General features: G+C 38.8%; 1 protein-coding gene and 1 long non-coding RNA gene across 15 annotated transcripts in view; one reads left to right on the forward strand and one right to left on the reverse strand.

Moving 5' to 3' along the window:
- The window catches only part of POC1B (POC1 centriolar protein B), a 167,044-nt gene that overhangs the window by 120,266 nt on the left and 23,697 nt on the right, over nucleotides 1-23,081 (reverse strand). For all 14 annotated transcript variants that reach the window (XR_010591213.1, XM_005279134.5, XM_065560242.1 and 11 more), the window contains 3 exons: nucleotides 18,624-18,757; nucleotides 17,520-17,588; nucleotides 9,720-9,872 (listed from right to left, as the gene is read on the reverse strand). Coding sequence is in view for 13 of the 14 variants with exons in the window: in XM_005279134.5 (XP_005279191.2) it covers nucleotides 9,720-9,872; nucleotides 17,520-17,588; nucleotides 18,624-18,757 (356 nt within the window). In the remaining variant the exon portion in view is untranslated. The remainder of the gene's footprint in view (nucleotides 1-9,719; nucleotides 9,873-17,519; nucleotides 17,589-18,623; nucleotides 18,758-23,081) is intronic.
- Nucleotides 143-12,415, forward strand: LOC135974084 (uncharacterized). Its single transcript, XR_010591223.1, has 3 exons — nucleotides 143-348; nucleotides 536-726; nucleotides 10,678-12,415. It is a non-coding gene; the product is annotated as an uncharacterized LOC135974084 (long non-coding RNA).

Below are 23,081 nucleotides of genomic sequence, written 5' to 3' on the forward strand. Positions count from 1 at the left end.
AGATTTGTCACAGGCTAGCTGGCCCCTTAAGGGGCGTTGGACGCAGCCTTGCCTGTGACAGATGAGCTACTGTCCCAGCTGACCTGACTGGATAGGAATCAGATGGCCCTGTTTAATTATTAGACCCAGTTGGGATGGGAGCATGGGATACCTGTGAAGAGCTGAGAGAGCTCAGTCTGGAGAGAGAAGCTGCAGAAGGGCAAATGGCACCTCTGGCAGGCCTTGGAGAAGGATAACTCCCAGGCAGACAGCCTGGAAGAGGATGAGGGAAGACTCCCACAGGGGAAAAGCCCTGAGAGTTAGAGCTCTACAGCAGATGAGGAAACAACTGAAAGCGGAGCCCAGATGGTGCAGAACCCTTTTCTCTATGTTGTCCTATATTGTCTAAGTTTGTTACCAGCACTAGGTGGTGCTGAGAGAGTTACTGTCTGGGAGAGTTTCTGGGTGAAGGGGGCAACTGAGTTGAGTGTCATCAGCATACTGTTGACAGCTGAGTACATTGCATCTCACTGTCTTTTGCATTGATTTCATGTAGATATTGAAGAGAGGAAATAATATGGATCTCCATGTGCAGCCCTTGGAGAGAAAGCGCAATTACCCATCATGACACAGAGCTCTGTTGGAGAGGAACAACTGGAGCCACTGAATGCTGAGCCCTGTACTCCTGCTATGTCATGTAGGTCATATATTATTCCAAAATATGCTGAAGACTTTGATGCATAAGGGGTAAGTTTCCAATGGCTCATGAGTGTCAAACTCAAAATTATTATAAAACCAGATATCTGCTTCTCTTGTGTATTACAGTCTCCCTCTTCCTTAAAATGCCTTCTTAAAATCCAATTTATATAAGCTTGCCTATAAACCATAGCTTTAATTAAACCTAAACCACCACCAAAACATACATCATCCCATGTGACTAATATAATCTTTGTGTTCTCACTGCTGTCCTATTCTTTTTCCATCTTTTCCCTTTGTTTTCCCCTCTTGCTAGCCTTTTGTTTATTTTGGCTCCAGTCACACAATCTGCTTCATATTGACGGATCCTAACACCCATGAGGAGGCCCAGTGAAGTTAGTGAGGCTGTACATAGTAGCAAGGGGCCTGCCTACATGAAGCAACATGCAGGTCATGACCTTACATTATGTTTTTCAGGTTAGGGAATCTATCTTATTTATGTGAAGTGCTATGCATGTCTGTGGAAGCCTATGTTTTTATACCATTTCCATCACCTTGTTATCTGAGAATCAAACCCTCTGATATGTTCTTCAATTCAAACATGTTTGGTCCAAATATGTTCTTACAGTCTAAATATTTGGACTGGATAAAAAGTAGAAGAGTGTGTCATAGAGCTAAGGAATAGTAAATGAATTTCATGCCCAGTGTGAGGATACCTCTAAAAAGAAAGTATCTTATGCAGTGTACATAATGCAAGCCTTATTGTACAACACGATTGAGTTGAACGTATTAACTATTAACTTAATCAAAAAAAACTTACAAAATACACTTAAAATATTGAGGGAATAACTCTAGGAGTTGCTTTGAATTTACCCCAGTGTATATGAGATCAAAATTTGGCCCCCCAACTGTAACTGCTCAACCAATCTCTCTTCTCACAATTGCTTGTAGCACCTTTACTTTCTGTCAACATACATGACAAACCACATCCATAGTTTAATTTCAATTCCAAGGGCACACTATTCAATACAATCTTAAAGCAAATAAAATACAATAAGCAGCACATTTCACCACCTTTTTCCATTTTCCAAGGGCTTTACAAACATTAGGGATACTTGCTGTGATTCACTGAGGAGAACTGCTGTCATTAGTTCAAAACTAGCATTTCAGCAAAGGACACAGAGCTATTTTACAGACGTTATAGTGAAACTAAACTATTTCCCATTTCAAGGCAGATGCAACAATATTAAGCAAAGAAAATGGATCTATGTACAGAGCATAATTTGCACTTTAGTAAAAAAAATGATATTAGCATTTGTACTCAAGTGGCATTTTAAAATTATCTTATTTTAGTTTGGTTAGACTACAGCTATCCTATTACACTTAGGTAATAACCAAAAATATTGCAATAACCATCCACAGATTTATTTCTAAAGTTTTTTCAGCAAAGATATCTAGAACTTGTCTACACACAGGTTACATTAGTTTAAATAAAGAAAGGATGTAGTACTGATTTAAACTGGTGCAACTTTGTTTAGAGCAAGCTGTAGACACCAATAAGAATGAAAAATGTAGGCATAATTTACTGTTTCTCTCTACAACTGTAATCCAGTAATATGTGAAGATACTTGTTTTCATCCATGCAAGCCACTAAGATCAAGTATTTGGTGTTTTCCTTCATGTGGCTTTTTACCAATGATAGCTATATATTCTGTTCTGTAACTGTGCTGTACAGGATGTAGAGCAAGGAAATTCAGTTAAAAAGAAAGAATCCCTAGCCATTTATAGAGTAAGGTGAATCATGAGCAATAGGCAGCATAGACTGATAAAGAATAAGCACTGCCAGACAAACCTGATTGCATTTTTTTAAATAAAATCACAAAAATCAGTTGACAACAGAAGCATACTGCATGTAATATATTTAATAAAACATTTATTACTGTTTCATGAAAACTTAATTAAAATTGGCTTAGATAAGAACTTAATGCAGAGGACGAAACCTGGCTTGAAACTGTAAACAAGAGGCAACTCTAGACATGAATGACTACGAACTGCTGCTGTGAATGACAATGAATCACCTGCCCATAGAAAGTGCAAAAATTATTCTAGACCCTGGTGGTTAGGACACTCACCTAGGATGTAAGAAGCCCACGTTCATGGCCCTGCTCTTACACACCATGGAACAGCTTCAACAGGACAGACTGAGAGAGACCCACAACAGAATATTCCATAACCCAGTGGCTAGAGCAATTCTCTTGCCAAGTTCAAATCCCTTCTCCACATCAGGCAGAGGGGGAACTTACACTTTTACTTCTCCAATTTGCCGAAAAATTAATAAATATTGGTTTTGGTTCAACACAATGATTTTTTCCCATGATTTTTCACGAGTGCCAGCAAACTGAAATATCCATTATTCACCCAGCTCTACTTAATAGGGGGGAGAAACATGTGAAGTGGTCATCCTGAAAGAGACCTAGAAAAGATACTGGAAAGCCAGTAGATACGTGATCTGACTAAAGAAGGCAGGGGGACTGAGGACTTTTCATGCAATACCAATCTCATCCTGGAGCAGGAAGGTAACAGTCTCTCTTTATGTGAGTCTGCAATATGCTTTCTGGGCACATCAGAAAGATACTGACAAGGTAGAGAGAATTCAGAGAACCAAAAAGGGCTGCAGAGCCTGTCTGCAAGATAAAAAAAAAAAAAGAACTAAATATGTATAGATAAAGCAAGAAAGTGAGGCAGGCAGGACATGAAACAGTGTACAAATATTTCAAGGGTATAAATATTGAGGATAATTATTTAGTGTAATACATATAAGCATAATCTGAAGCAATGGAATGAGGCTAAGAGAGAATATTTAAGACAAATCTCTCAAAATATTTCCTGACATCAAGATGAATTAGATTGTAGAATAGTCTCCCCAAGGGTATTGGTGGAAATTTCATTTAACTTTTTTTTTAAAAGAGTGAGACTGGCCAAAACCCTAGAAAGTACAGTGTATCAAATAATTCTCCATTGACAGGGTGATTGACTAGAGAATCTTCCTTAGTTAAAACAGTACCTAGTCAATTAGATTATAATATTAAACATGTTCATTAATCTACTCTAATAATTTCTAAAGGAATATTAACCTTTGACCTATGCAATAAAAAATAAGCACTTCTGCAGAAGTTTCCATTCAAAGATCTCTCAGCACTTTCTGAATATTAATTATTAAAAGGGAATTTGGTCTTAAAGTAGAGGATAATAGCTAAAGAAAATGAGGTACTGAGATTAGGTCATTTGCTGAAGATCACAGGGAAAAAGTATGGCAGAAAAAACTACTAGAATCAAGGTCTACTGTCTCCTACTTCTGTGCTTTAACCACGATTGTTATTTTACTGACCTCCATTAACTGGCTTGAAGAGATTAATATAAAAATATTATCTGATTTTGTGCTGGGTTGACGTCCTCAAGGTAAAACAAACCAAGAAAATATTCTCTGATTTTTACTGCCACCTAGTGTGGATTAGTAGTCTGTTCATCTAAGAAAAATGCTGATTTAAAATTATGCAGAAAATTTAAATGTGCAACTGGACAAGCAAAACATATTCAAACTCATAATACAAACACAAACACAATGCACTTAAATATAACAGAATATTACATTCAAGTTTGAACATATTTTTAAAGTGATGTACTAGCTCAACCTTCCATCCATTTAAAATCTTCGCCTACATACGGAGGATTCAATTAAAGCAGAAATGCAGAAAGCTCAAAAATCACAACTTAGTCTCTTCCAGAGTGGTGCACGCAACTTAGCATATTACACTACAACCGTACCCCTGAATAATTAAACCTAAAGCAAACCTTGCTATCTCCAGATAAATAATACAACTTATGTTTTCACAGAAACTCCATTAAACATATGGCATGAAAGACAAGAAGTCCCTTATGTACAGAACATGTTCTTCCCGTTAAAAGTTTAACTGTAAATCTAAGCCAGTTTTGTATTGTGTAGATTTTAATTTAGTCTTTTAATTCAGTGTTTCCGACTATAACTCTAGATTATTATCTAGATAATTATGATGTTAATTACTGCACATATAGCAGTTTATTTGGTTACTCCCAACGCCCATATGTATTCCATAGCATAAGGGGACCAAATTCCATGGCAAGAATGCCTAAATTCTACAGTAATCTTAAAATTACTCTGTAGTCCAAATACTCTTCTTTCCCATTCAGTTATGCCTCGAAAAACATTCAATGGCAATTTAGGGGTTTACGATATTCAGATGCAAAGTAAGTCAATGTTTATTTTCAAGTATGGTAACCCAGCTCCAATTTGTGGGCCTCAACTCCTGCAGAACCATCTACTAGGTGGCCTGGCTCAGAACCGTCTTGTCTCCATTTAGGCCAAGGAAGAGAGTAGCTTGCAGCTGGCTTCAGCAACTCACTTCTCTAAGCCTTGACTTCTGTGTTGTTCTCTAGGTAGCTCAAACTATATTACTAATTTTCTCTGTTCATAGGCTGTAAACTGGACTCCAGCTCTGGCTCCCTAACTTCCTAGCTCCATGGACCTATAGTCTGATCTATTATGAGAGATTCTTAAATTGTTTAGTTTATGAACATGGAGGGAGCGTCACCTGTAATCCAATAATTCCTCCTTGTGGGGAAGATGGGTAGTAAGAGGCAGCAACAATCAGGGCCCAGGTCATGGAGACAGAAAATAAAATATCAGATGCTTGCATCAACCAAAATGGTAACTTTTATGGCATATCTGAAAAATGCCAATATTTGCAGCTACACAACCAGGAGTTCTTGATTAAGATGAATGGGACAATTCAGAACTATTATTTCAGGCTATTCAGAACTATTATTTCCTTGTTAACACAGGAACACAACACTGGATCTATTTACACTCTGTAGACATTCTCAAGCAGGGCCAGCTCCAGGTTTTCTGCCGTCCCAAGCGGCAAAAAAAAAAAAAAAAAAAAGCGGCAGCGCGATCACACCACTCCACTCTTCGGTGGCAATTCAGCGGCAGGTCCTTTGCTCCCGGACGTGCCGCCCCAATAGCAGCCAAAGTGCCGCTCCTTGGTATTGGCCGCCCCAAGCACCTGCTTCTTTAGCTGGTTCTCAAGACTATGTCTACACTGTATTAAAAAAACCTGAGGCACTGAGTCTCAGAGCCAGAATCAGCTGACTCGGGCTTGTGGAGCTTGGGCTGAGGCACATCTCCCTCACATGATCTCAGTGCCCAAACTCCATCCCAAGCCTGAAAATCTACACCCGGGGTGGGCAAACTTTTTGGGCCGAGGGCCACATTTGGGTGGGGAAATTGTATGCAGGGCCGGGGCAGGGGGTTGGGGTGCGGGAGGGAGTGTGTGGTGTGGGAGGGGGTGCAGGAAAGGGCTCAAGGCAAGGGATTGGGGCAGAGGAGGGATGCATGAGGGGCCTGGGGTGCAGGAGGGATGCGGAGTCCAGGAGGAGGCTCAGGGCAGGGGTGCAGACTGCAGGAGGGGACTCAGGGCAGGGGGTTGGGGTGCAGGAGGGGTGCAGGGTGTACGAGGTGCTCCGCATGCACTGCCCTTGCCAGGCCTCCAGGTGCCTCCCCTGAAGCTCCCACTGGCCGAGAACGGGGAACCGCAGCCAATGGGAGCTGCGGGGGGCAGTGCCTGGGGGCCGCAGGGAAGTGATGCCGGACCCTTCTGAGAACGGCGCCCACGGTGCCATGGGGAGCAATCCCCCGGGCCAGATCCAAAGTCCTGAGGGGCCGGATCCGGCCCACGGGCCATAGTTTGCCCACCTCTGATCTACACTGTACTGTTATAGCCCCACAGCTGAGCCAGTTTACCTTGGCCAGCCATGGGTCTTATCACATTGTAGACATATTCTTTATAAGGTTTTTTTTTTTTTTTTTTTTTTTATAATGAAAGCTTACTTTTGAGAACTGCAGAATACTTGGAGCTCTGGTTACTCCTAATCTCAAACATCAGATTGATCATTTTAAATGATGTTAATTTATCGAATCGTAAAATTTTATAAACTATAAAGATGGAATTTGGTGCCATACATTAAGACACATAATGGATCTGAATTTTAAGCAGGATTGGATAAATTCCTCACTAGTTGTGATTATATATTATTATAGTAGCTACCAGTTAAGCTTTAGAAAGTAGAGTGATCCCCTGGAGAATTCAGAAAGATACCTTCACTAGTACCATCATTGTGTACAACATTACACAATCATCAAGATGAAATCTGGATGTACTCACACCTTCCCTGGAAGCTTCAGGTTTCTGTCACTATAGGCGGTAGAATACCATGAGATAGACTAATTATGGAAGATTCATAAGTTGTGCTTTTTTTTTTATGGACTTGTTTGATTCCCACACACTGTCATGCATTCTTAGGGTATATCTATACTAGAGTGACTGCACCGGCACAGCTATGGCTCTGCAGCTGTGCTGCTGTAGTGTAGACACTTTCTACATTGACAGAAAGGGGGTTTTCTGTACATATAGGTAATCCACCTTTCTGAAAGGAGGTATCTATGTCAACGGAAGAATTTTAGATGTAGGCCAGGCCTTAGTATTTTTTTCCTAAGGCAATTAAATAGTTTTCATGCCTGCTATAGAGGTGTCTAGGTCTCTTTCTTGACACATTTTGTAGTAATATATTCAACTCTTCTTGAATATTCAATCTTCTTCAATCATTGAGGGGCCCACTTAGGGATCTGGGGCAAAATCAGTACTTGATCCTACCAGTGAAGGCAGGGGGCTGGACTCGACCTTTCGGGGTCCCTTCCAGTTCTATGAGATAGGTATATTTAATATTGCTAGATTGCATTTCTGTCTCCGTGAAGGCTTGAAAGGTTATGCATTCTTTTATTACTGCCACTTAAAATTGATTAACCTATTTGTGGTTTTGCCCTTAATGCTTGTATACATTCTAAAGAATACAAAAAGCAGCTCCTGGGGCCTCTTAATGTGGTACAATGCCCAGCATCACTGAGTTAATTTTAAATATATAAGCCTCAGATTTAGTTAAGGACTAACTTCTCCACCTGCCATTCCCCATAAAATATATCATTTGTTGTTTGTCAAAGCTAAGCAGCTCTGCTTTTTGTTTAATGTCTCCATTTACTTGCACACTGGAGACATGAGTTACTAGAAGGATTAAGTATCATAACCAGATTGTCCTATGGCTGAAATACACTACATACCCCTATTTGTTGGGGGGGGAGAGGAAATGGCAGGGCTATTTCAGGGGCAGGAAATGAAGTATGAACAAAAGAAGAGTGCAGTTATAATCTGAAAAGTGACTCTAAAATGGCATAATGAGACATGGGATGATACATCTTCCAGGTCAAGTTTATTCAGTTTAGAAAAAGCTTTTTTCTGAGACATACAAACTGAACATGGGATATGAAAGTCAATTTGTGTTATTACTAGTTCGTGAGCAGTGAACCCTACACAACTGAGGTGCTTCAATTACACAATTGATTGTACCTGCTATATAATACACCTCACTTGGAGGCAAGGCTTACTGGTAAGGCATACTCAGAAAAGGACAGCTTGACTTTCACATCTTCAACTTAGTTTGCAAGTCTGAATGTTCTTAAAAAACAACAAAACAATTTCTTTCACATATAAACTGAGTACACTGGATCTGGAAATTTTCAGAGATGGTAAATGCTTTTACTAACAAATGCCACCTCAAAGATTTAGCTATTAATTGGTCATTCAAAATTTTAAGGCAACCTCTTACTATCATCGGCATTATTGTTTGCTGCTCTGATGATTCATCAAAGACCATTTATATCATATGAGACAGCTGGAGAGAAGTTACAGTACTTCTTTCATTATTATCTATTGGTGACATTGTAACATTATTTTTTACATTTTCCTGCTGATGGAATGAGACATTAAAATGGAGGACTTAAATCACAGAAACAACAACAAATTGCCAAAGTTATTATTGGTCACCTACATATTGTTGCTGACTGAGTTTGTCACATTTTTTATTTGTGCCATCATGCTGAGACCATTGCTTTTTAATATGACAAAAATCTTACAGCTAGCATAACTATCTGCAGAAAAGAAGAGTAAGCGGGGGGGGGGGGGGGGGGGAATTGATAGCAGCCTTCAACTACCTGAACGGGGGGTTCCAAAGAGGATGGAGCTAGGCTGTGCTCAGTGGTGGCAGATGACAACAAGGAACAATGGTCTCCAGTTGCAGTTGGGGAGGTCTAGGTTGGATATTAGGAAAAACTATTTCACTAGAAGGGTGGTGAAGTATTGGAATGGGTTACCTAGGGAGGTGGTGAAATCTCTATCCTTAGAGGTTTTTAAGGCCCAGCTTGACAAAGCCCTGGCTGGGATGATTTAGTTGGTGTTGGTCCTGCTTTGAGCAGGGAATTGGACAAGATGACCGCCTGAGGTTTCTTCCAACTCTAATCTTCTATGATTCTTTCTGTCTGATTATAAACATGAGGGCCAACAAAGTGAAGTACCACAAACTTTCAAGTATAGTTAGTGCTAATGAGAAATGCCAAGAGACAGCATTCTGCACTTAGTTGCTCACAAGAACACAGAGCTTGTATCCAAAATATATACCCAAATCTTCCTCATTACGATCAAGAATTTGCAGTGATAAGAAAAATATGGATCAAGCTACACCTGATAATTTACTTTAAACAATTCTAAATCTTTACAGTATTCATTGTTTTAGGTTTCATTAATGAGAGGGAATAATTTCTGAATTACAATAATCATAAGTCTTATTTTCATGTTATGAAAAATGAGGATGTCAATAACTTTTAGAAAGACTAATAAAGATATTTCAATACATTCAGTGTCTGTTTCTAAAAATTTTATATTCTTTGAAACAAAAAAGAAAAACGCTGATACTGATAATAAATGACAAGAAATTGCTTAGCACTGCATTATCTGATGCCACACAGACCTCATCTCAGTATAAATGATATTTTGACAGCCAATGTTAGTTAGAGAGAGAGAGAAACTGTAAATATTAGTGTGGATAATCATAGAACTTACTTCAATTGACTGAGATTGCCCATCATGGGGATGAGGTGATCTTGGATAAATATCAAGAAGGTGAGGTGGGTCATCAGTATGTATTCTTCTTCTATGTTGTTTAAGAACTTCCTTATAGTTAAATGAATCAAAATTGGTCTTCCACAGTAATACCTGTAAATCAACCATCAACCTTATTAAAATTGAATAATTTTTTTAATAAGGAAAATAACTCTTCAAAAGGAAAACTACAGGAACTTGATTTTCAAAAAGTAATGGTACAAATCTTCTGCTCTCCAAATTGCAATGCAATAGATATGTGCAATTTCCATAAAGAACCTACAATATCATTTTAAAGGCAAAACACTGTTTAAAATAATAAAGGTTCAATGTTAGGAATTTGACTTTCAGCATATTCTAATATCCAAACCATAACTGTTTAGTGATATTCTGTTGATTACAGTTAAAAATACAAGCATCTCAAAATTTGTAACAGAAAAAAAAAAAAAAACCCTAACGAGTCTTGGGAATACAGTATAAGGTTTTGGACTTTGAATTGAAATATAAATATAAGGGTTTGTCCCCTGACAAACCTATGCTTGCAGAAGATAAAGAAATGTTAACGAATTATAGCATATGCTCCAAACCCCACCCCGATTCTAATAGATTAAAGAATAAAACAGGGTAACATACTTATACTGAACTAGAAAATGAAGGATTGTTAAATAAGATTAAGAGCTTTGATATAGCTATATTTTACTAATTTGAAATTATGAATAATTAATTATAGATAAGCTAAAACTTAGGTCAAGCCCTTGCCTGGCATCAGTGTGGTTTTGTCAATTCTTTGATATAAAATTGCTGAATTGTTTAAGATGATGTTATTTGCTGTCAAGATAAGTAATGTATTGTGTTGGAAGATGCAAGTAAGAGGTATACAATCATGTAATGATAAATAAAAACCTCTTTTTCTGGGAAGATCCAGGAACATGGTGACACAGAACAACATGATCCAGAACCTGCAAAACTATCCGGAAAAATGCAGAAGTTGGCTAACTGAAGGTTACTCATATGTAATGTATGGATACATATAAAAATTAAACAGGTGATGTGCTAAAGGCCAATTGGATAAAATGAAGTAATTTGGAACGCAGAAAGATACAAAAGACCTAAGTGAACTCTGCCCAAACTGTAGAAACACCGAACCAGAAATTGAAGTACTGGACTAAAGGACCAGACCAGGATATCAGAGGAGGCAATGACCATCATGGAAGGTGAAAGTGCCCCAGAATGTGGTAACTTGGGTCATTTACAAATTCTGTCTTCTCTGTTATTATTGCATGGCATAAATATATGTTCAGACACTGTAAGTAACAATAATTTTGTCTGAAATTATATAAAGGGAAAAAATTGATTAAGCCTAAACCACCACCATCTTTGGTAAATTGTTCCAATAGTTAATTCCATCACGGTTAAAAAATTTCACTTTATTTTTAATCTGAATTTTTCCTAGCTTCAACTTCCAATCATTTGATCTTGTTATATGAATCTGTGCTATACTGAAGAGCACTCTATTATCAAATTTCTATTCCCCATGTAAGTACTATTGTCAAGGCACCTCAACCTTCTTTTTGATAAGCCAAAGAGATTGAGCTCCTTAAGTATTTTCTTATAGATACGTTTTCCAATCCTTCATTTAGTAGATGGCTCTTCTCTGAGCCCTCTGATTTTTCAACATCCTTCTTGAATTTTGGACACCAGAACTGGACACCATATTCTATCAGCAGTCCCACCTGAGCCAAATACAAAGGAAATAGAGCTGCTCTGTTCCTACTCAATATTCCCTCATTCATGCATCCGAGAATTGTGTTAGCCCTTTTGGCCAAAGCATCATACTAGGAACTCATGTTGACTTGATTATCCACCATGATTCTAAAGTCCTTTTCGGAATCATTGCTTCTCAGGGTAGAGTCTTCCAACCTGTAAGTATGAGCTACATTCTTTGTTTCTTTATGTGACCTTACATTTGGCCATACTGAAATGCATTTTTGATTGCTTGTTAAGCTGGACACTATCTAGATCACCTGTATCAGTGACCTGTCCTCTTCATTATTTACCACTCCCCTAATCTTTGTGTAACCTGTAAATTTTATTAGTAGGATTTTGTGTTTTCTTACAGGTCATTGATAAAAATTAAATAGCTTAGGCCAAGAATCAATCCCTTCAAATCCCCACAAGAAACACAACTCATTGATGATTCCCCATTTACAATTACATTTTGAGACCCATCAGTTACTTAGTTTTTAATCCATTTAATATGGGCCATGTTAATTTTGTATTGTTCTAGTTTTTTTTAATTAAAATGTCATGCAGTACCAAATCAAATGTCTGTTTCCTTTAAATTTCTTTAGTGGAAGGACTCCATGTAGGACTATAGGCCTAGTTTTGGCCTCAATGAGATATTGTTTTAAGTTGGATTTAGATATTAGCATGAGTGATAGGCCCAAAGCATTTGACCAAAAAGAATGAGATCACAAGAAAGGAGGATTGTTTGTATTAAAGCTGTAATGACCCGTGCAATACCAGTGTTATCTTATTTAAGGTTTAGGTTGAAGTAACAGAAATTAAGAAAACATGGTCAATTGGGTGCTAGGTCCAGGGCTCAGCCCAAAAATTCCTTCCCTTGGCTTTAGCTAAGGCCCAATTACCAGCAATGACATCACTTGTTTACTATAGTATATAAAATCAGGGTTCTTTAGGAATGAATGTCTTCAGGAGAGCTTTTCCTTACCCCTCTGGAATCATACCATGATGGGAAGGTATCACCCAGGGCCTGATCCTGTTGTAAGTATTTTGGCCAATGCTTATAACTGAATTGTTAGTAGGATACAGAGAATAAGTGTGTATATAGTTATATTGTTATTTTTGATGTAACCAACACCAAATGGACTCTGGAATAAGAAAGAAATGTTTGCGTGGAAAAAGAATCCTGGCAAACCTTGGTAAATCTATTGGGGAAATTATTTCCAACATGCCAGTTTGAACAAAAGTTGACAATTATGTAGCCTCTCTCCAACTTAAGAAAGATTGGTATGGAGAAGATACAATATAGTGCCCTTTTCACATGTTCATTTTATAGCTGCTTGACTAGCTACTCAAAAGTTATTTGTTGCAGTCATGACAGAGAACACCAGGGAAACAGTACCTAAAATGTTTGTTGGGAGGAAATTACAATATCTGTGTGTATAGCAGGAAAAGAAAAAAAAGGGTTGATGGAAATTCAGTAATGTTAACTATTTGACTACTCCCTTGACTGGGAGCTTTCACAGAACATGCCCTCGTCAGAGGCAGGTAGGATACAGAGAATGCGCTCATCACTTATTAATTCTTGTAAGAAAGACTAAAGTAGTTTTTGGGCAGTTCAACCTTTACTCTATTCCCAAATAACTGGATTCTTATTGTTACTTTTGACTGTTAAAAATCTTCATTACATGATTGTTTCAAGTCTCACCTCTTCCATACTGCTGCTTCTTAAGTGGAAATCTAAAGTGTTAACTGTACAAAACATTTGAAAAAAAACTCTGGTCCTAGAAGGTTACACATTCCTTATGGAATTGTTCCCTGTCATGGGCTCTTGGGGTGGCCTCAGCTTCACCTAACTGCCCTCCCCCCATTAACTTGCTGTCAGTGAGGTCAGTGTTTGGACCCTTACATTCCTTAAAGCCTGTTACTTCCTAGGTGCGTCTCTCTGCTAGTCTCCTGGCTGTTTTCTTGGAGGCAACCTGGTGCAAGGCTGTCACCACTTTGCTACCCCAGGCCTTTCTGCCTCCCCTTCTTTCTCTGCCCTCTTCTCTTTACAGCAGACCCTATTTCCTTTATTGGTTGCAGCTGTGGGTGCCTGCCTCCATCATTGGTGGGTCTGGCAGCTGCAAGGGGTTGTGATCAAGATGCTTGCTTGTAAACAGGAGGGACTCTCCTCCCCGCTCTGTCTATGTTCAGTATGGGGTTTGTAGACCCCATTACATTCCCCCTTTCATCTCTGTGGGTGGCCACTCAATTTAACTATGCCATTTCCTCTTCTCACTGGAGAGAATTTGGTTAACACTGTTCATGTGAATAACTATAGCCTGCTACTCTTAAAAAAAGAAAAATGAAAGGTTCCATGGTCTGTTGTGCCAAATTTTAAAGATTAAGATATATTAATGTAAACTATAGCAAAATACACAGGACACCAAGAAAATTATAACCGGATAAAATTATGATTGGGAAAGAAAGAGAGCTCTTTGAAAGGTAAATAAAAACAGGATTGACAGAGAGACTTTATACATTTTACAGAGCAATAGCCAACATGATATGGAGTATGTTCCTATGAAAACGCTTCACAAAAATGCCATGCAATAACAATACCCCCCCAAATCAAAAAGCATGTGTTATGCAGGATTCTCTTGCATTAAATTAAGTTCTCCCTTAAGAACTGAAAATATCTACGATGCAGTGATTTATGCGAAAGTTAAAAAATATTTTTTAAAAAGTCTTTAAGAACACAACAAGAGATGCCAATACTATAACATAATAGCTTGAAGACAGACAGCTATAAAGAAAACACTATGTAATGGGGGAGGGAAGTAGGATTTCAAGATGATGTGCAAAAGCATCACTCAACTATGCTCCTTAAACATTTTAAAAGGAAAGAAAAAAATCCAAAACAAATTCCAATTTAAACCTCCATATAGACAGGAAATGTAAGCAAGTGACATCTGATGAGCTTTATCTATTCCATGTAATCTGACAAAATAATCCACTTCATAATGACAAATTTTGGAAAACATTTTTGTTCTATTGTCTTTACATAAAGTAGCCTTTTCAACAGATGACAAATGTTACTAGATCTCCTAAGGCATTACTACAGGGAAATCTGTGTCCTTTATGTGCATCATCTGTGCTACTAACTGTAGCTATTTACTAAAAAGTTTTAATAATTACCTCAAGACATCCCTAAAATGAATACATTTAGTATAGAGATTATTAGAGAAGCACTATAGCAGGTCCAGAAAGTAGAGTTGAGATTTCAGCTTAGACCAGGAATTAAAAAACTCTTGTAAGAATTATAGAAGGGTCACTGGCTGGCCAGTGCACCCTCCGATGGCTGAGCATAGTTTAGCAGTCTCTTCTGGTGCCCCCATCCTTGCTCACTCCGAGCCTGAGGTAGCTTGCACCCCTTTTTATGGCTCAGCCCTCTGGTCGGGTCATCTATAGTCCATCCCTTCCAGGGTAATAAAGACTCCAATAAAGCAGAAGTCTAATGACCTGGCAGCCCCACCGTAGGTTTGATAACTTTGGAGGATCAGTGTGGGAATCCAGGCCTTCCCTCTTCTCTGGGTTCTGGCCCAGGGACTCTATTAAGCAGCTAGAGTGCTTCCATAGACTCCCTGCTGTTTCCCTGTGCCACTTCCTGCTGTCAGGCTGATGCAAGAGGCTGCATGCTGCTAGAGTGCCCAAGGGGACTCCCCTTGAGTTCTCTGGCTGCGTGCAGCCCCTTGCACCATGAGCCTTCTCCAACTGTTTGGGAAGTCTCTTTAAATTCTTTTTCCTGCGAGGTCTCCTCCCTGTTCTCTTCTCTTTTATTCTGGAGACTCTTCTCTCCAGGAACAGCCATTTATCTCAGCTGTGGTGGTCAGCTTGGGAAGTAACTGTTCTGCCCATTCACCCCTTCCTGGCTGTTACAGTGGAGGGTTTATATGCCCCTCACAGAATACTGTACTGTATCCTCCGTAGAACAGCACTTATTCTTTTTAGTAAGAAACACGCTCCTCAGAATTTCCATGTAAATCTGTTAATTAGTTTATGAATTATAATGATTTTACAATGAGCCCTTTAAGAATTGTTTTTGCTAACTCTGTTTTGGCTCCTTAATGCAAATAAAATTCCTAGTAATTTTTCAGATCTGAAGTCTGACTTACTTCTCAGGTGCAGCAAAATGTAAGATATAGGCTACTTTAATTTTTTTTTTTTAAATTAACATTGTTATTTTTAACCATTTCTACTTCAATTGAAATAATTGAGTATTTTGGTCATTGAATAAATGCTCAAGAAGCTATAGATTAAAATGTTTCTATCCTTCAAGGTTGTGAAGAGCTAATAGCTCCAAGAGATGCAAAGTGCCCTATTCATCTTGTATTCAAAGTGTTGTGTTCCTTGACAGGTAAATTCATAAGAACTTTTTGCCTTTTGAAGACTATTAAGCTTACCATAACAGTTTCACTATTCCACTATTTGGTGTACTTTTTTCACCTCCAAACTGCACTCTTTAATTAGTGCATAGTAAAGTGAAAAAGCATTTGCACGAATTTGGTAAGATTTCCTCCTTTTATGCTCAAATATTTTAGTTGTTACATCTAGCTTCATTTTCATAATAATTTCATTTATTGACCACGTGTCTTTCTGCAAATCTTTTACATCTCAAATTTCAATCTTTTTTACTAGCAAAATCCTCCAGCATCCATATCCTTGCTTCAGTCAGAGTTTATTTCTCTCCAATATTTGCCAGTCTTTTGATTGCTGTTGCAGATTCATTGTCATGTCAGCAGTTCTTTTATTTCCTTTGAGTTTCCCCAACTCATTTCTAGAAAAGGTGCCACGTGAAGCTACATCTCTGGTTCTTTGCATCTGATTGCACTTTAGAAGTAAGACAGTGATGTCTTCTTTCCAATACCACCTGAGTCTTTAGTTTGAACTTTATTCCTTCAAGTTATGTTTTCTATTAGTTGTTGAGTAAAATTCCACCCTTTTCTTCCCCCAACAAAATATGAAACATGTTTGTAGTAACTCCCCGGAGTGTCACTTCCACAAAGCTGTTCTCTGTGCCTCCATCATGGGCTCCCAAAACACATTTTGTTCTTTTTTTGTTATTGCCACATAATACTGAGGAAGCATTTTACAGAATATAAAGTTCTAATCCAAGTGCTAGATAATTTCTATTTTCCTTAATTGTGCCCCTTTATTCTTTTACCATGTAAACACCTGGAGAAGCAGCTCTAAGATCAGATATGGTGGCATTTCATAGTGACCAGATTTACCCACAGTGGCACAATCTACTGCACCCACAGTCGGGATAAGGATTAATTATATGACTCGCTGGTTTAATAAAACTTATTTTGCGTGGAATTATTAAACTGATACTCTGTATGAAATCTAGTGCTTTGGCTAATTTAAACTGGCAGAACAACAATCTAAACAGATTTTGCCCGATCTCAGCCCAAATTTTCTAATATCTCATTAATTTGTGCACTAACAGACTAGGTACCTTCCTCTAATTAGAAGGGACAACCTAGCAAACAGAGCATGTATGCAGATATATCTATCCTATGTGAATCATCATCAAAATCATCATCTTTAACCAAAGCACACTAGTAACAGCAAAATTACTTTCCTGCTGTGCACTTCTGAATAGAAGAGATTTGTTTGAATTGCTGTATTATGATCCACATTGTTTCCCTGAACTTGAATCATTACTTCTGGTGTCTTTCTTATGATATGGGACTCAAAATACAAATGGAGTGCATTCCTGTTTTTTACTGGAATACTCAATTGGAACCGGTGAATGTAAAAATGTAATTTTATTACACAAAACAAAAATAGTATAAGATATCGCAAATTAAACTTGCATATAAGCCTACCTAGAAACAATTACTAAAAACATTCAAAATGGATCCAATAAGTCTACTGTAATTCTCATGTTTCAAAACACTAACTCATTCACTCACTGTAATAAATACTGAAAGAATGATTGTTTTATATAGAACATCTAGTTTTTAAACAAACCTGTGCATCAGCTCCACCTGATGCAAATTTTTCCCCACCTTTGGAAAAGGCCACAGAAAGCACAGGTCCCTGTAAAATTAAAAGCAAGTTCAGTAATGTGCTAAAATAATTTATTTCTATTACAGTCTCTCTCTCTTTACACTGAAATATAGATAGTCATCTGTTGTTCAACAGAACTCCAGAACTGCAACAACTTTCTAATGCTAATGAATAAGATAGACAAAATGGATGAGGTAATATTTTTATTGGACCACCTTCTGTTCGTGAAAGAGACAAGCTTTCAAATTTTCTGAAGAGGAGGATCTCTGTACAGCTCAAAAGCTGGTCTCTTTCACCAACAGAAATTTGTTCACTAAAAGATATTACCTCACCCACCTTGTCGCTCTAATATCCTGGGACTAACATAGCTACAACAACACTGCAAACAATTAATGAGAAATAGTCCAATTGCAATGATGATTTCTACAAAATTAAGGTTGAGTGAAAGATGAATACTACAAATCACAGGAAAATATTAGGTCATGATTATTGCCGTATTACTTATTATTCTAAACAATACTATATTTCCCATATCTATTTTACTTTATATTTACTTTACTATATATTTGATATTTTTATCATAAATAATTCAATTAGAAAGTAGGGCTTGCTGCATATTAGGGAGGAAGAGAGAAAAGGAAAGTGGTGATAGGAGGTTCTTGTTAAGACTGTCACACACTCCTCCGTTAACTACAGAAGGTTTATACAGCACATGTACTTATCTAGTAGATGATTAGTTGTTCATCTGCAAAATGACTGAAGAACATTACCCTCTTGATTTCAGATATTAATTCAGTATGAAAACTGTTACCCAGCATTAAAGCACATACACTGTAGTGGCATGACTGTCACTTGAGGTTATGCAATTTCTGTCAACTTGTGAGAAGCTGCATTACTGCAAAAGTTTGTTTTCCATTGAAAATGTCGTGCATTGGCAAATAACTGGCATCGTTAGTGCACCACGCAAGTGTATTATTTCTCCTCTAATGAAGTTATTAAACATATCGATATGATAAAATCTACTAACATTTCAGTTAAAAAAGAACTACTACAGTACTGCTATACCTTGTGTCCATGAAGCGTATATATAAGTCTTCCTTCTAAGAGATCCATAATTTTAAGGGTACCATCAGTAGAAGCAGTGATGAGATAGTTACCAGAAGGATGGAATGATACACAATTAACTCCTCCTCTGTGAACTAATTCACAAGAGACAAAATTCAGACGTTGATACTAACTATTGGAAATAAAATCTACGTTTCTTATAGTAGTTGCTTTCTAGTGCCCAAAACAATAATCAACTCCCATTATTACTGAGAGAAAAGAAAAACAAATGTGAAAGAAAGCAGTTACTCAGTTCCATGCTAATACAACAGAAAAATTACAAAATGAAGAAAAATTCTGAGATGCTAAAGTAATTAATGCTTTTATTAAAATAAAGGATGCAGACTTGTTTGCTTTCCAGTTAGCAGGGGGAATTAATTTAAATTCATTTAAAAAAATATTAATTTAACAAAGAAAAATATCTGAGTATAATTGCAGTTATAGTAATACTAGTCAATTCATTGATTACAAAAAGTATTCATGGTGTAGGAGGAGCTTTGTTGACATGTATTAAATTTATCGAGACAGAAATAATTCAGACACTAACATATAGCATGTTAAAAATCATGATATTAAAGAGTTTGACAAACCAACAAATATAAAGCAATTCAAAGCAAAGGCTATTTTCTGTGGTTAATTTCATACTGTTAAACCTAAACTCCTTATGATCACATACCGGTGAGTGTGTTTTCTGGTACCTTGACCCAATAACATGAGCTTAGGATGATAAGAAAGCCTTAGCATTGAATGTCCCATCTTTTATTGGCCAAACTCAGATGGTTAAGCTGTCTTTCACAGCATGGGGCTTTTTAAAATAAAATAAATATGAATTCTTAAGATTACAGCAACTTCTCAGAGTCTGTAAAATTATAGGACAGTTTCAAAGGGACCAAGTTGAAATACGTTGCAGTTTTTAACTCAAATGGCATTCTTCTGAAAGCTAAAAATGTAGACAAAATGTAATATTGAGTCACTAAAACATATAGAAAAGACACTTAATAAATATTAAATGTTTACATTATTGTTTTCTGTACTGTCAGTTTCTGTTCTTGGAGAAGAGGGACTGAGTCATATTAATCACACTGTCACATGCTGATGTAGCAAAATACTTCGGCACATAGCTAACTTCAATGGAACTATGCAGAGGCTTAAAGTTAAACATATGCTTAAACATGTGCTTCACTGGATCAGGGCCCTAGTCAATCAGGGCCAGATCTTGTGAGATGCAGAGCACATTCATCTCCTATTGATTTTCCTTGGATCCTACTGACTTTAAACCAACTGCAGCTGGACAATCAGCACATTGTAAGACCTGCCCATTACCGAGTGGCAACAGACACTGAATGGAGCCAATTCTCCTATTCGGTCATAAGGATGGTGGCCCAGGCATAAAAAACAGATTAAGAATCTCCTTTCCTTGCCCCAATAAACAAAGTATCACACTAACTACAGCTCTTTTTAATCATTTTTAAAATTTGGCTATTTGGTGGAAAATATTAGTCTTTGCTACAAGCTAATGGCTTGGTGAATTTCAATTTACAAATGGGTAGTAGCTATTTTTAATAGTTACAAAAACAGAAAAAAGTTGTTTTATACTAAACTCCACTCACAAAAAAGCCTCTTTGAGCAGTCATGCCACTATAAAAACTCAAAATTATGATTTTTATGGAAAAATTGTTTTTGGAGGAAGAAAAGGAGATGTCTGTATTTTAGCTGTTTTCTAAACATTTGAAAATAGATTTAGGGCATGTCTACACTACTAAGTTAAGTCAACTTAATGTAAGTTGACACTCAGACACTGTAGTAAATAAGTTGGTCGGTTGTGTCAGTGGAGTGCATCCTCACTAGCAGCACTTGCATTGATGCACAGAGTAGTGCACCATGGATAGCTATCCCACAGTTTAACTAGCTGCAGGGGGTTATGGGAAGGGCTTGCAACACCTCATGGGACCAAAACATTGTCACAGGGAGGAATGCGAACATGGCTTCGGCCTCCCATGATCCCGCTTCCTCCATCCCTCCCCTGATATCAACGGCAAACAACCCATATTTTCTTGTGTCTTTTTTTGAAAGCCTGGCTTAGCCACACATATGCAATAGCCTGAGAAGCAGGGACCTCGCTCAGCTGTGCATTCTTGTTGTGAGCATTACAAACATCTTGTGCCTTATCCTGCAGTATTTCCAGAGCCGAGACAGGAGCCACAGTGTGGAACATTGCAATGTCATTCAAGCAGCCCAGCTGCAAGCCATAGAAAGAAACAATTCCTGGTTGCTTCTGGCAGTCATGCAGCAGCTGAGCACAAGTGGAACGCCGTTTCTGGTCCTGGGAAACAAGAACTGACTGTTGGGATCGCTTCGTTATGCGGCTATGAGATGATGAACGATGACTACAGAACTTTCAAATGCGGAAGGCCACTTTCCAGGAACTTTGTGCAGAGCTTTTCCCAGCCCTGAAATGCAGCAACACCAAAATGAGACATGCTCTGACAGTGGAGAAGCGAGTGGTGATCGCTCTGTGGACGCTTACAACGCCAAACTGCTACCAGTCAGGGGGAAATCAATTCAGAGTTGCTAAATCCTCTGTGGGAGCTGTTGTGATCCAAGTGTGCAGGGCTATTAATCAACTTCTGCTAAGAAGGATCATGACTGTGGGCAACGTGCGGGACATCGTGGATGGTTTTGCATGGCGGGGCGATAGACAGAATGCATATCCTTATCTTGGCACCAGACCACTTAGCCAAAGAGTATATAAACGGTTAGGGATACTTTTCAATGGTGTTGCAAATGTGGGTGGATCACAGGGGGCGTGTAACCAACATCAATGTGGGATGGTCAGGAAAGGTGCATGACGTGCGCATCTATAGGAACACAAGTCTGTTCAGAAAGATGCAAGCAGGAACTTTCTTTCCAGATCACAAAATAACTATTGATGGCATTGAAATGCCAATAGTGATCCTGGGAGACCCAGCCTACCCCTTGCTCCCATGGCTCATGAAGCCATACGGTGGCCACATGGACAGCAGTAAGGAATGGTTCAACAATAGGCGGAGCAAGTGCAGACTGGTGGAGGAATGTGCCTTTGGCCATTTAAAGGGTCGCTGGCACAGTTTGGTTACTAGGTTAGACCTCAGTGAAAGCATTTTCCCTATTTTTATCACTGCCTGCTGTGCGCTCCATAATATCTGTGAGGCAAAGGGAGAGAAGTTTCTGCAGGGGTGGGGCATGGAGACAGATAGGTTCACAGCTAATTTTGAGCACCCAGATACCAGGGCAAGAAGAAGAGCCCAGCAAGGAGCTCTTCATCTCCAGGAGGGTTTGAAAACCTGTTTCGGTAATGAGCCACAGTAACGTGCACCGCTTATCTGCATTGTGCCTTCCCATACCATCCCCCCGTTGCATCAGTTTCCCTGTACCCCCCTCCCACCACCAAGTCCCCACGATTGGAATAAATAAAGAGCATTTCATTCTTGAAACATTGATTTTTATTGCACAAGCATAAAGAAACTGAAAGACTGGGAAAATAATTTAACCTTGGGCAAACAATGTGATAAAATTGGGAAGGAAGAAACCAAGTCAGCTTGTCTGTGAAAGCACAGTAGTCTTGCCATCAAAGGTCTTTGAATGGCTGCTGTTTGTTCTTAGTACCCTCTCCCAGAGTTGAGTGAAAGGGATACTGCACTTCCCCCCCACCCCTCTCCTGGAACGTTTGCAGGAGGGGGATCGGGAACAGGGCAATGCTTTCAGGCAGTTTTGCAGGGGCTGCAAAGGGAGTCTAGCCTCAAGCTGTTTTTCTTGAAGCTCAACCAGATGCCTCAACATATCTGATTGGTCCTTCATAATCAGCATCTCATTCTGCATGCCACCCTCATGCTCCTGGGATGCTCTCCATGTCCATGTCCAATTTTTCAGACAATGAAATACTCCAGGCTCTTAGCGCCATGTCAGCAGTCCCAGAGGCATTCATTATCTCGCTGAACACGTCATCACATGTTCTCTTTTTCCGCCTTCTAATCTGTGAATGCCTCTCTGCTGGTGTGGAGGATGTGCTGAAGGGCAAGCTTTCTACTGTAAGGCATGCAAAGCACAAGGCAACCATTGTCAGTGCATACCATGGGTCTAGCACAAGGTTGCTATTTAAAAATCGGGAGCACATGTGGACCATGCCCCTTCCCCCTAGCAACATGGATGTTGCTTTGAGACCAGGGACCAGCGTTAAGCCTCACAAATTGCAGTCTTTGTCCAAGGAGGAGGGGCAGGGGTTTGTGGCCACAAGAGAGCACAGAAGCCCACTCCCCACTTCTCTTAATGCTGCTGGTAATAGTCACCCTGGACTTGCAGAATGTGAGGTCAGCACCGATCCCTGCCAACAAAACCACCAGCATGTTAAAGGAAGTGTGGTTGAGGGACCCAGAAGTCACC

Source organism: Chrysemys picta, chromosome 1 (genome assembly GCF_011386835.1).
Source record: "Chrysemys picta bellii isolate R12L10 chromosome 1, ASM1138683v2, whole genome shotgun sequence".
NCBI classification, from domain to species: Eukaryota; Metazoa; Chordata; order Testudines; family Emydidae; genus Chrysemys; species Chrysemys picta.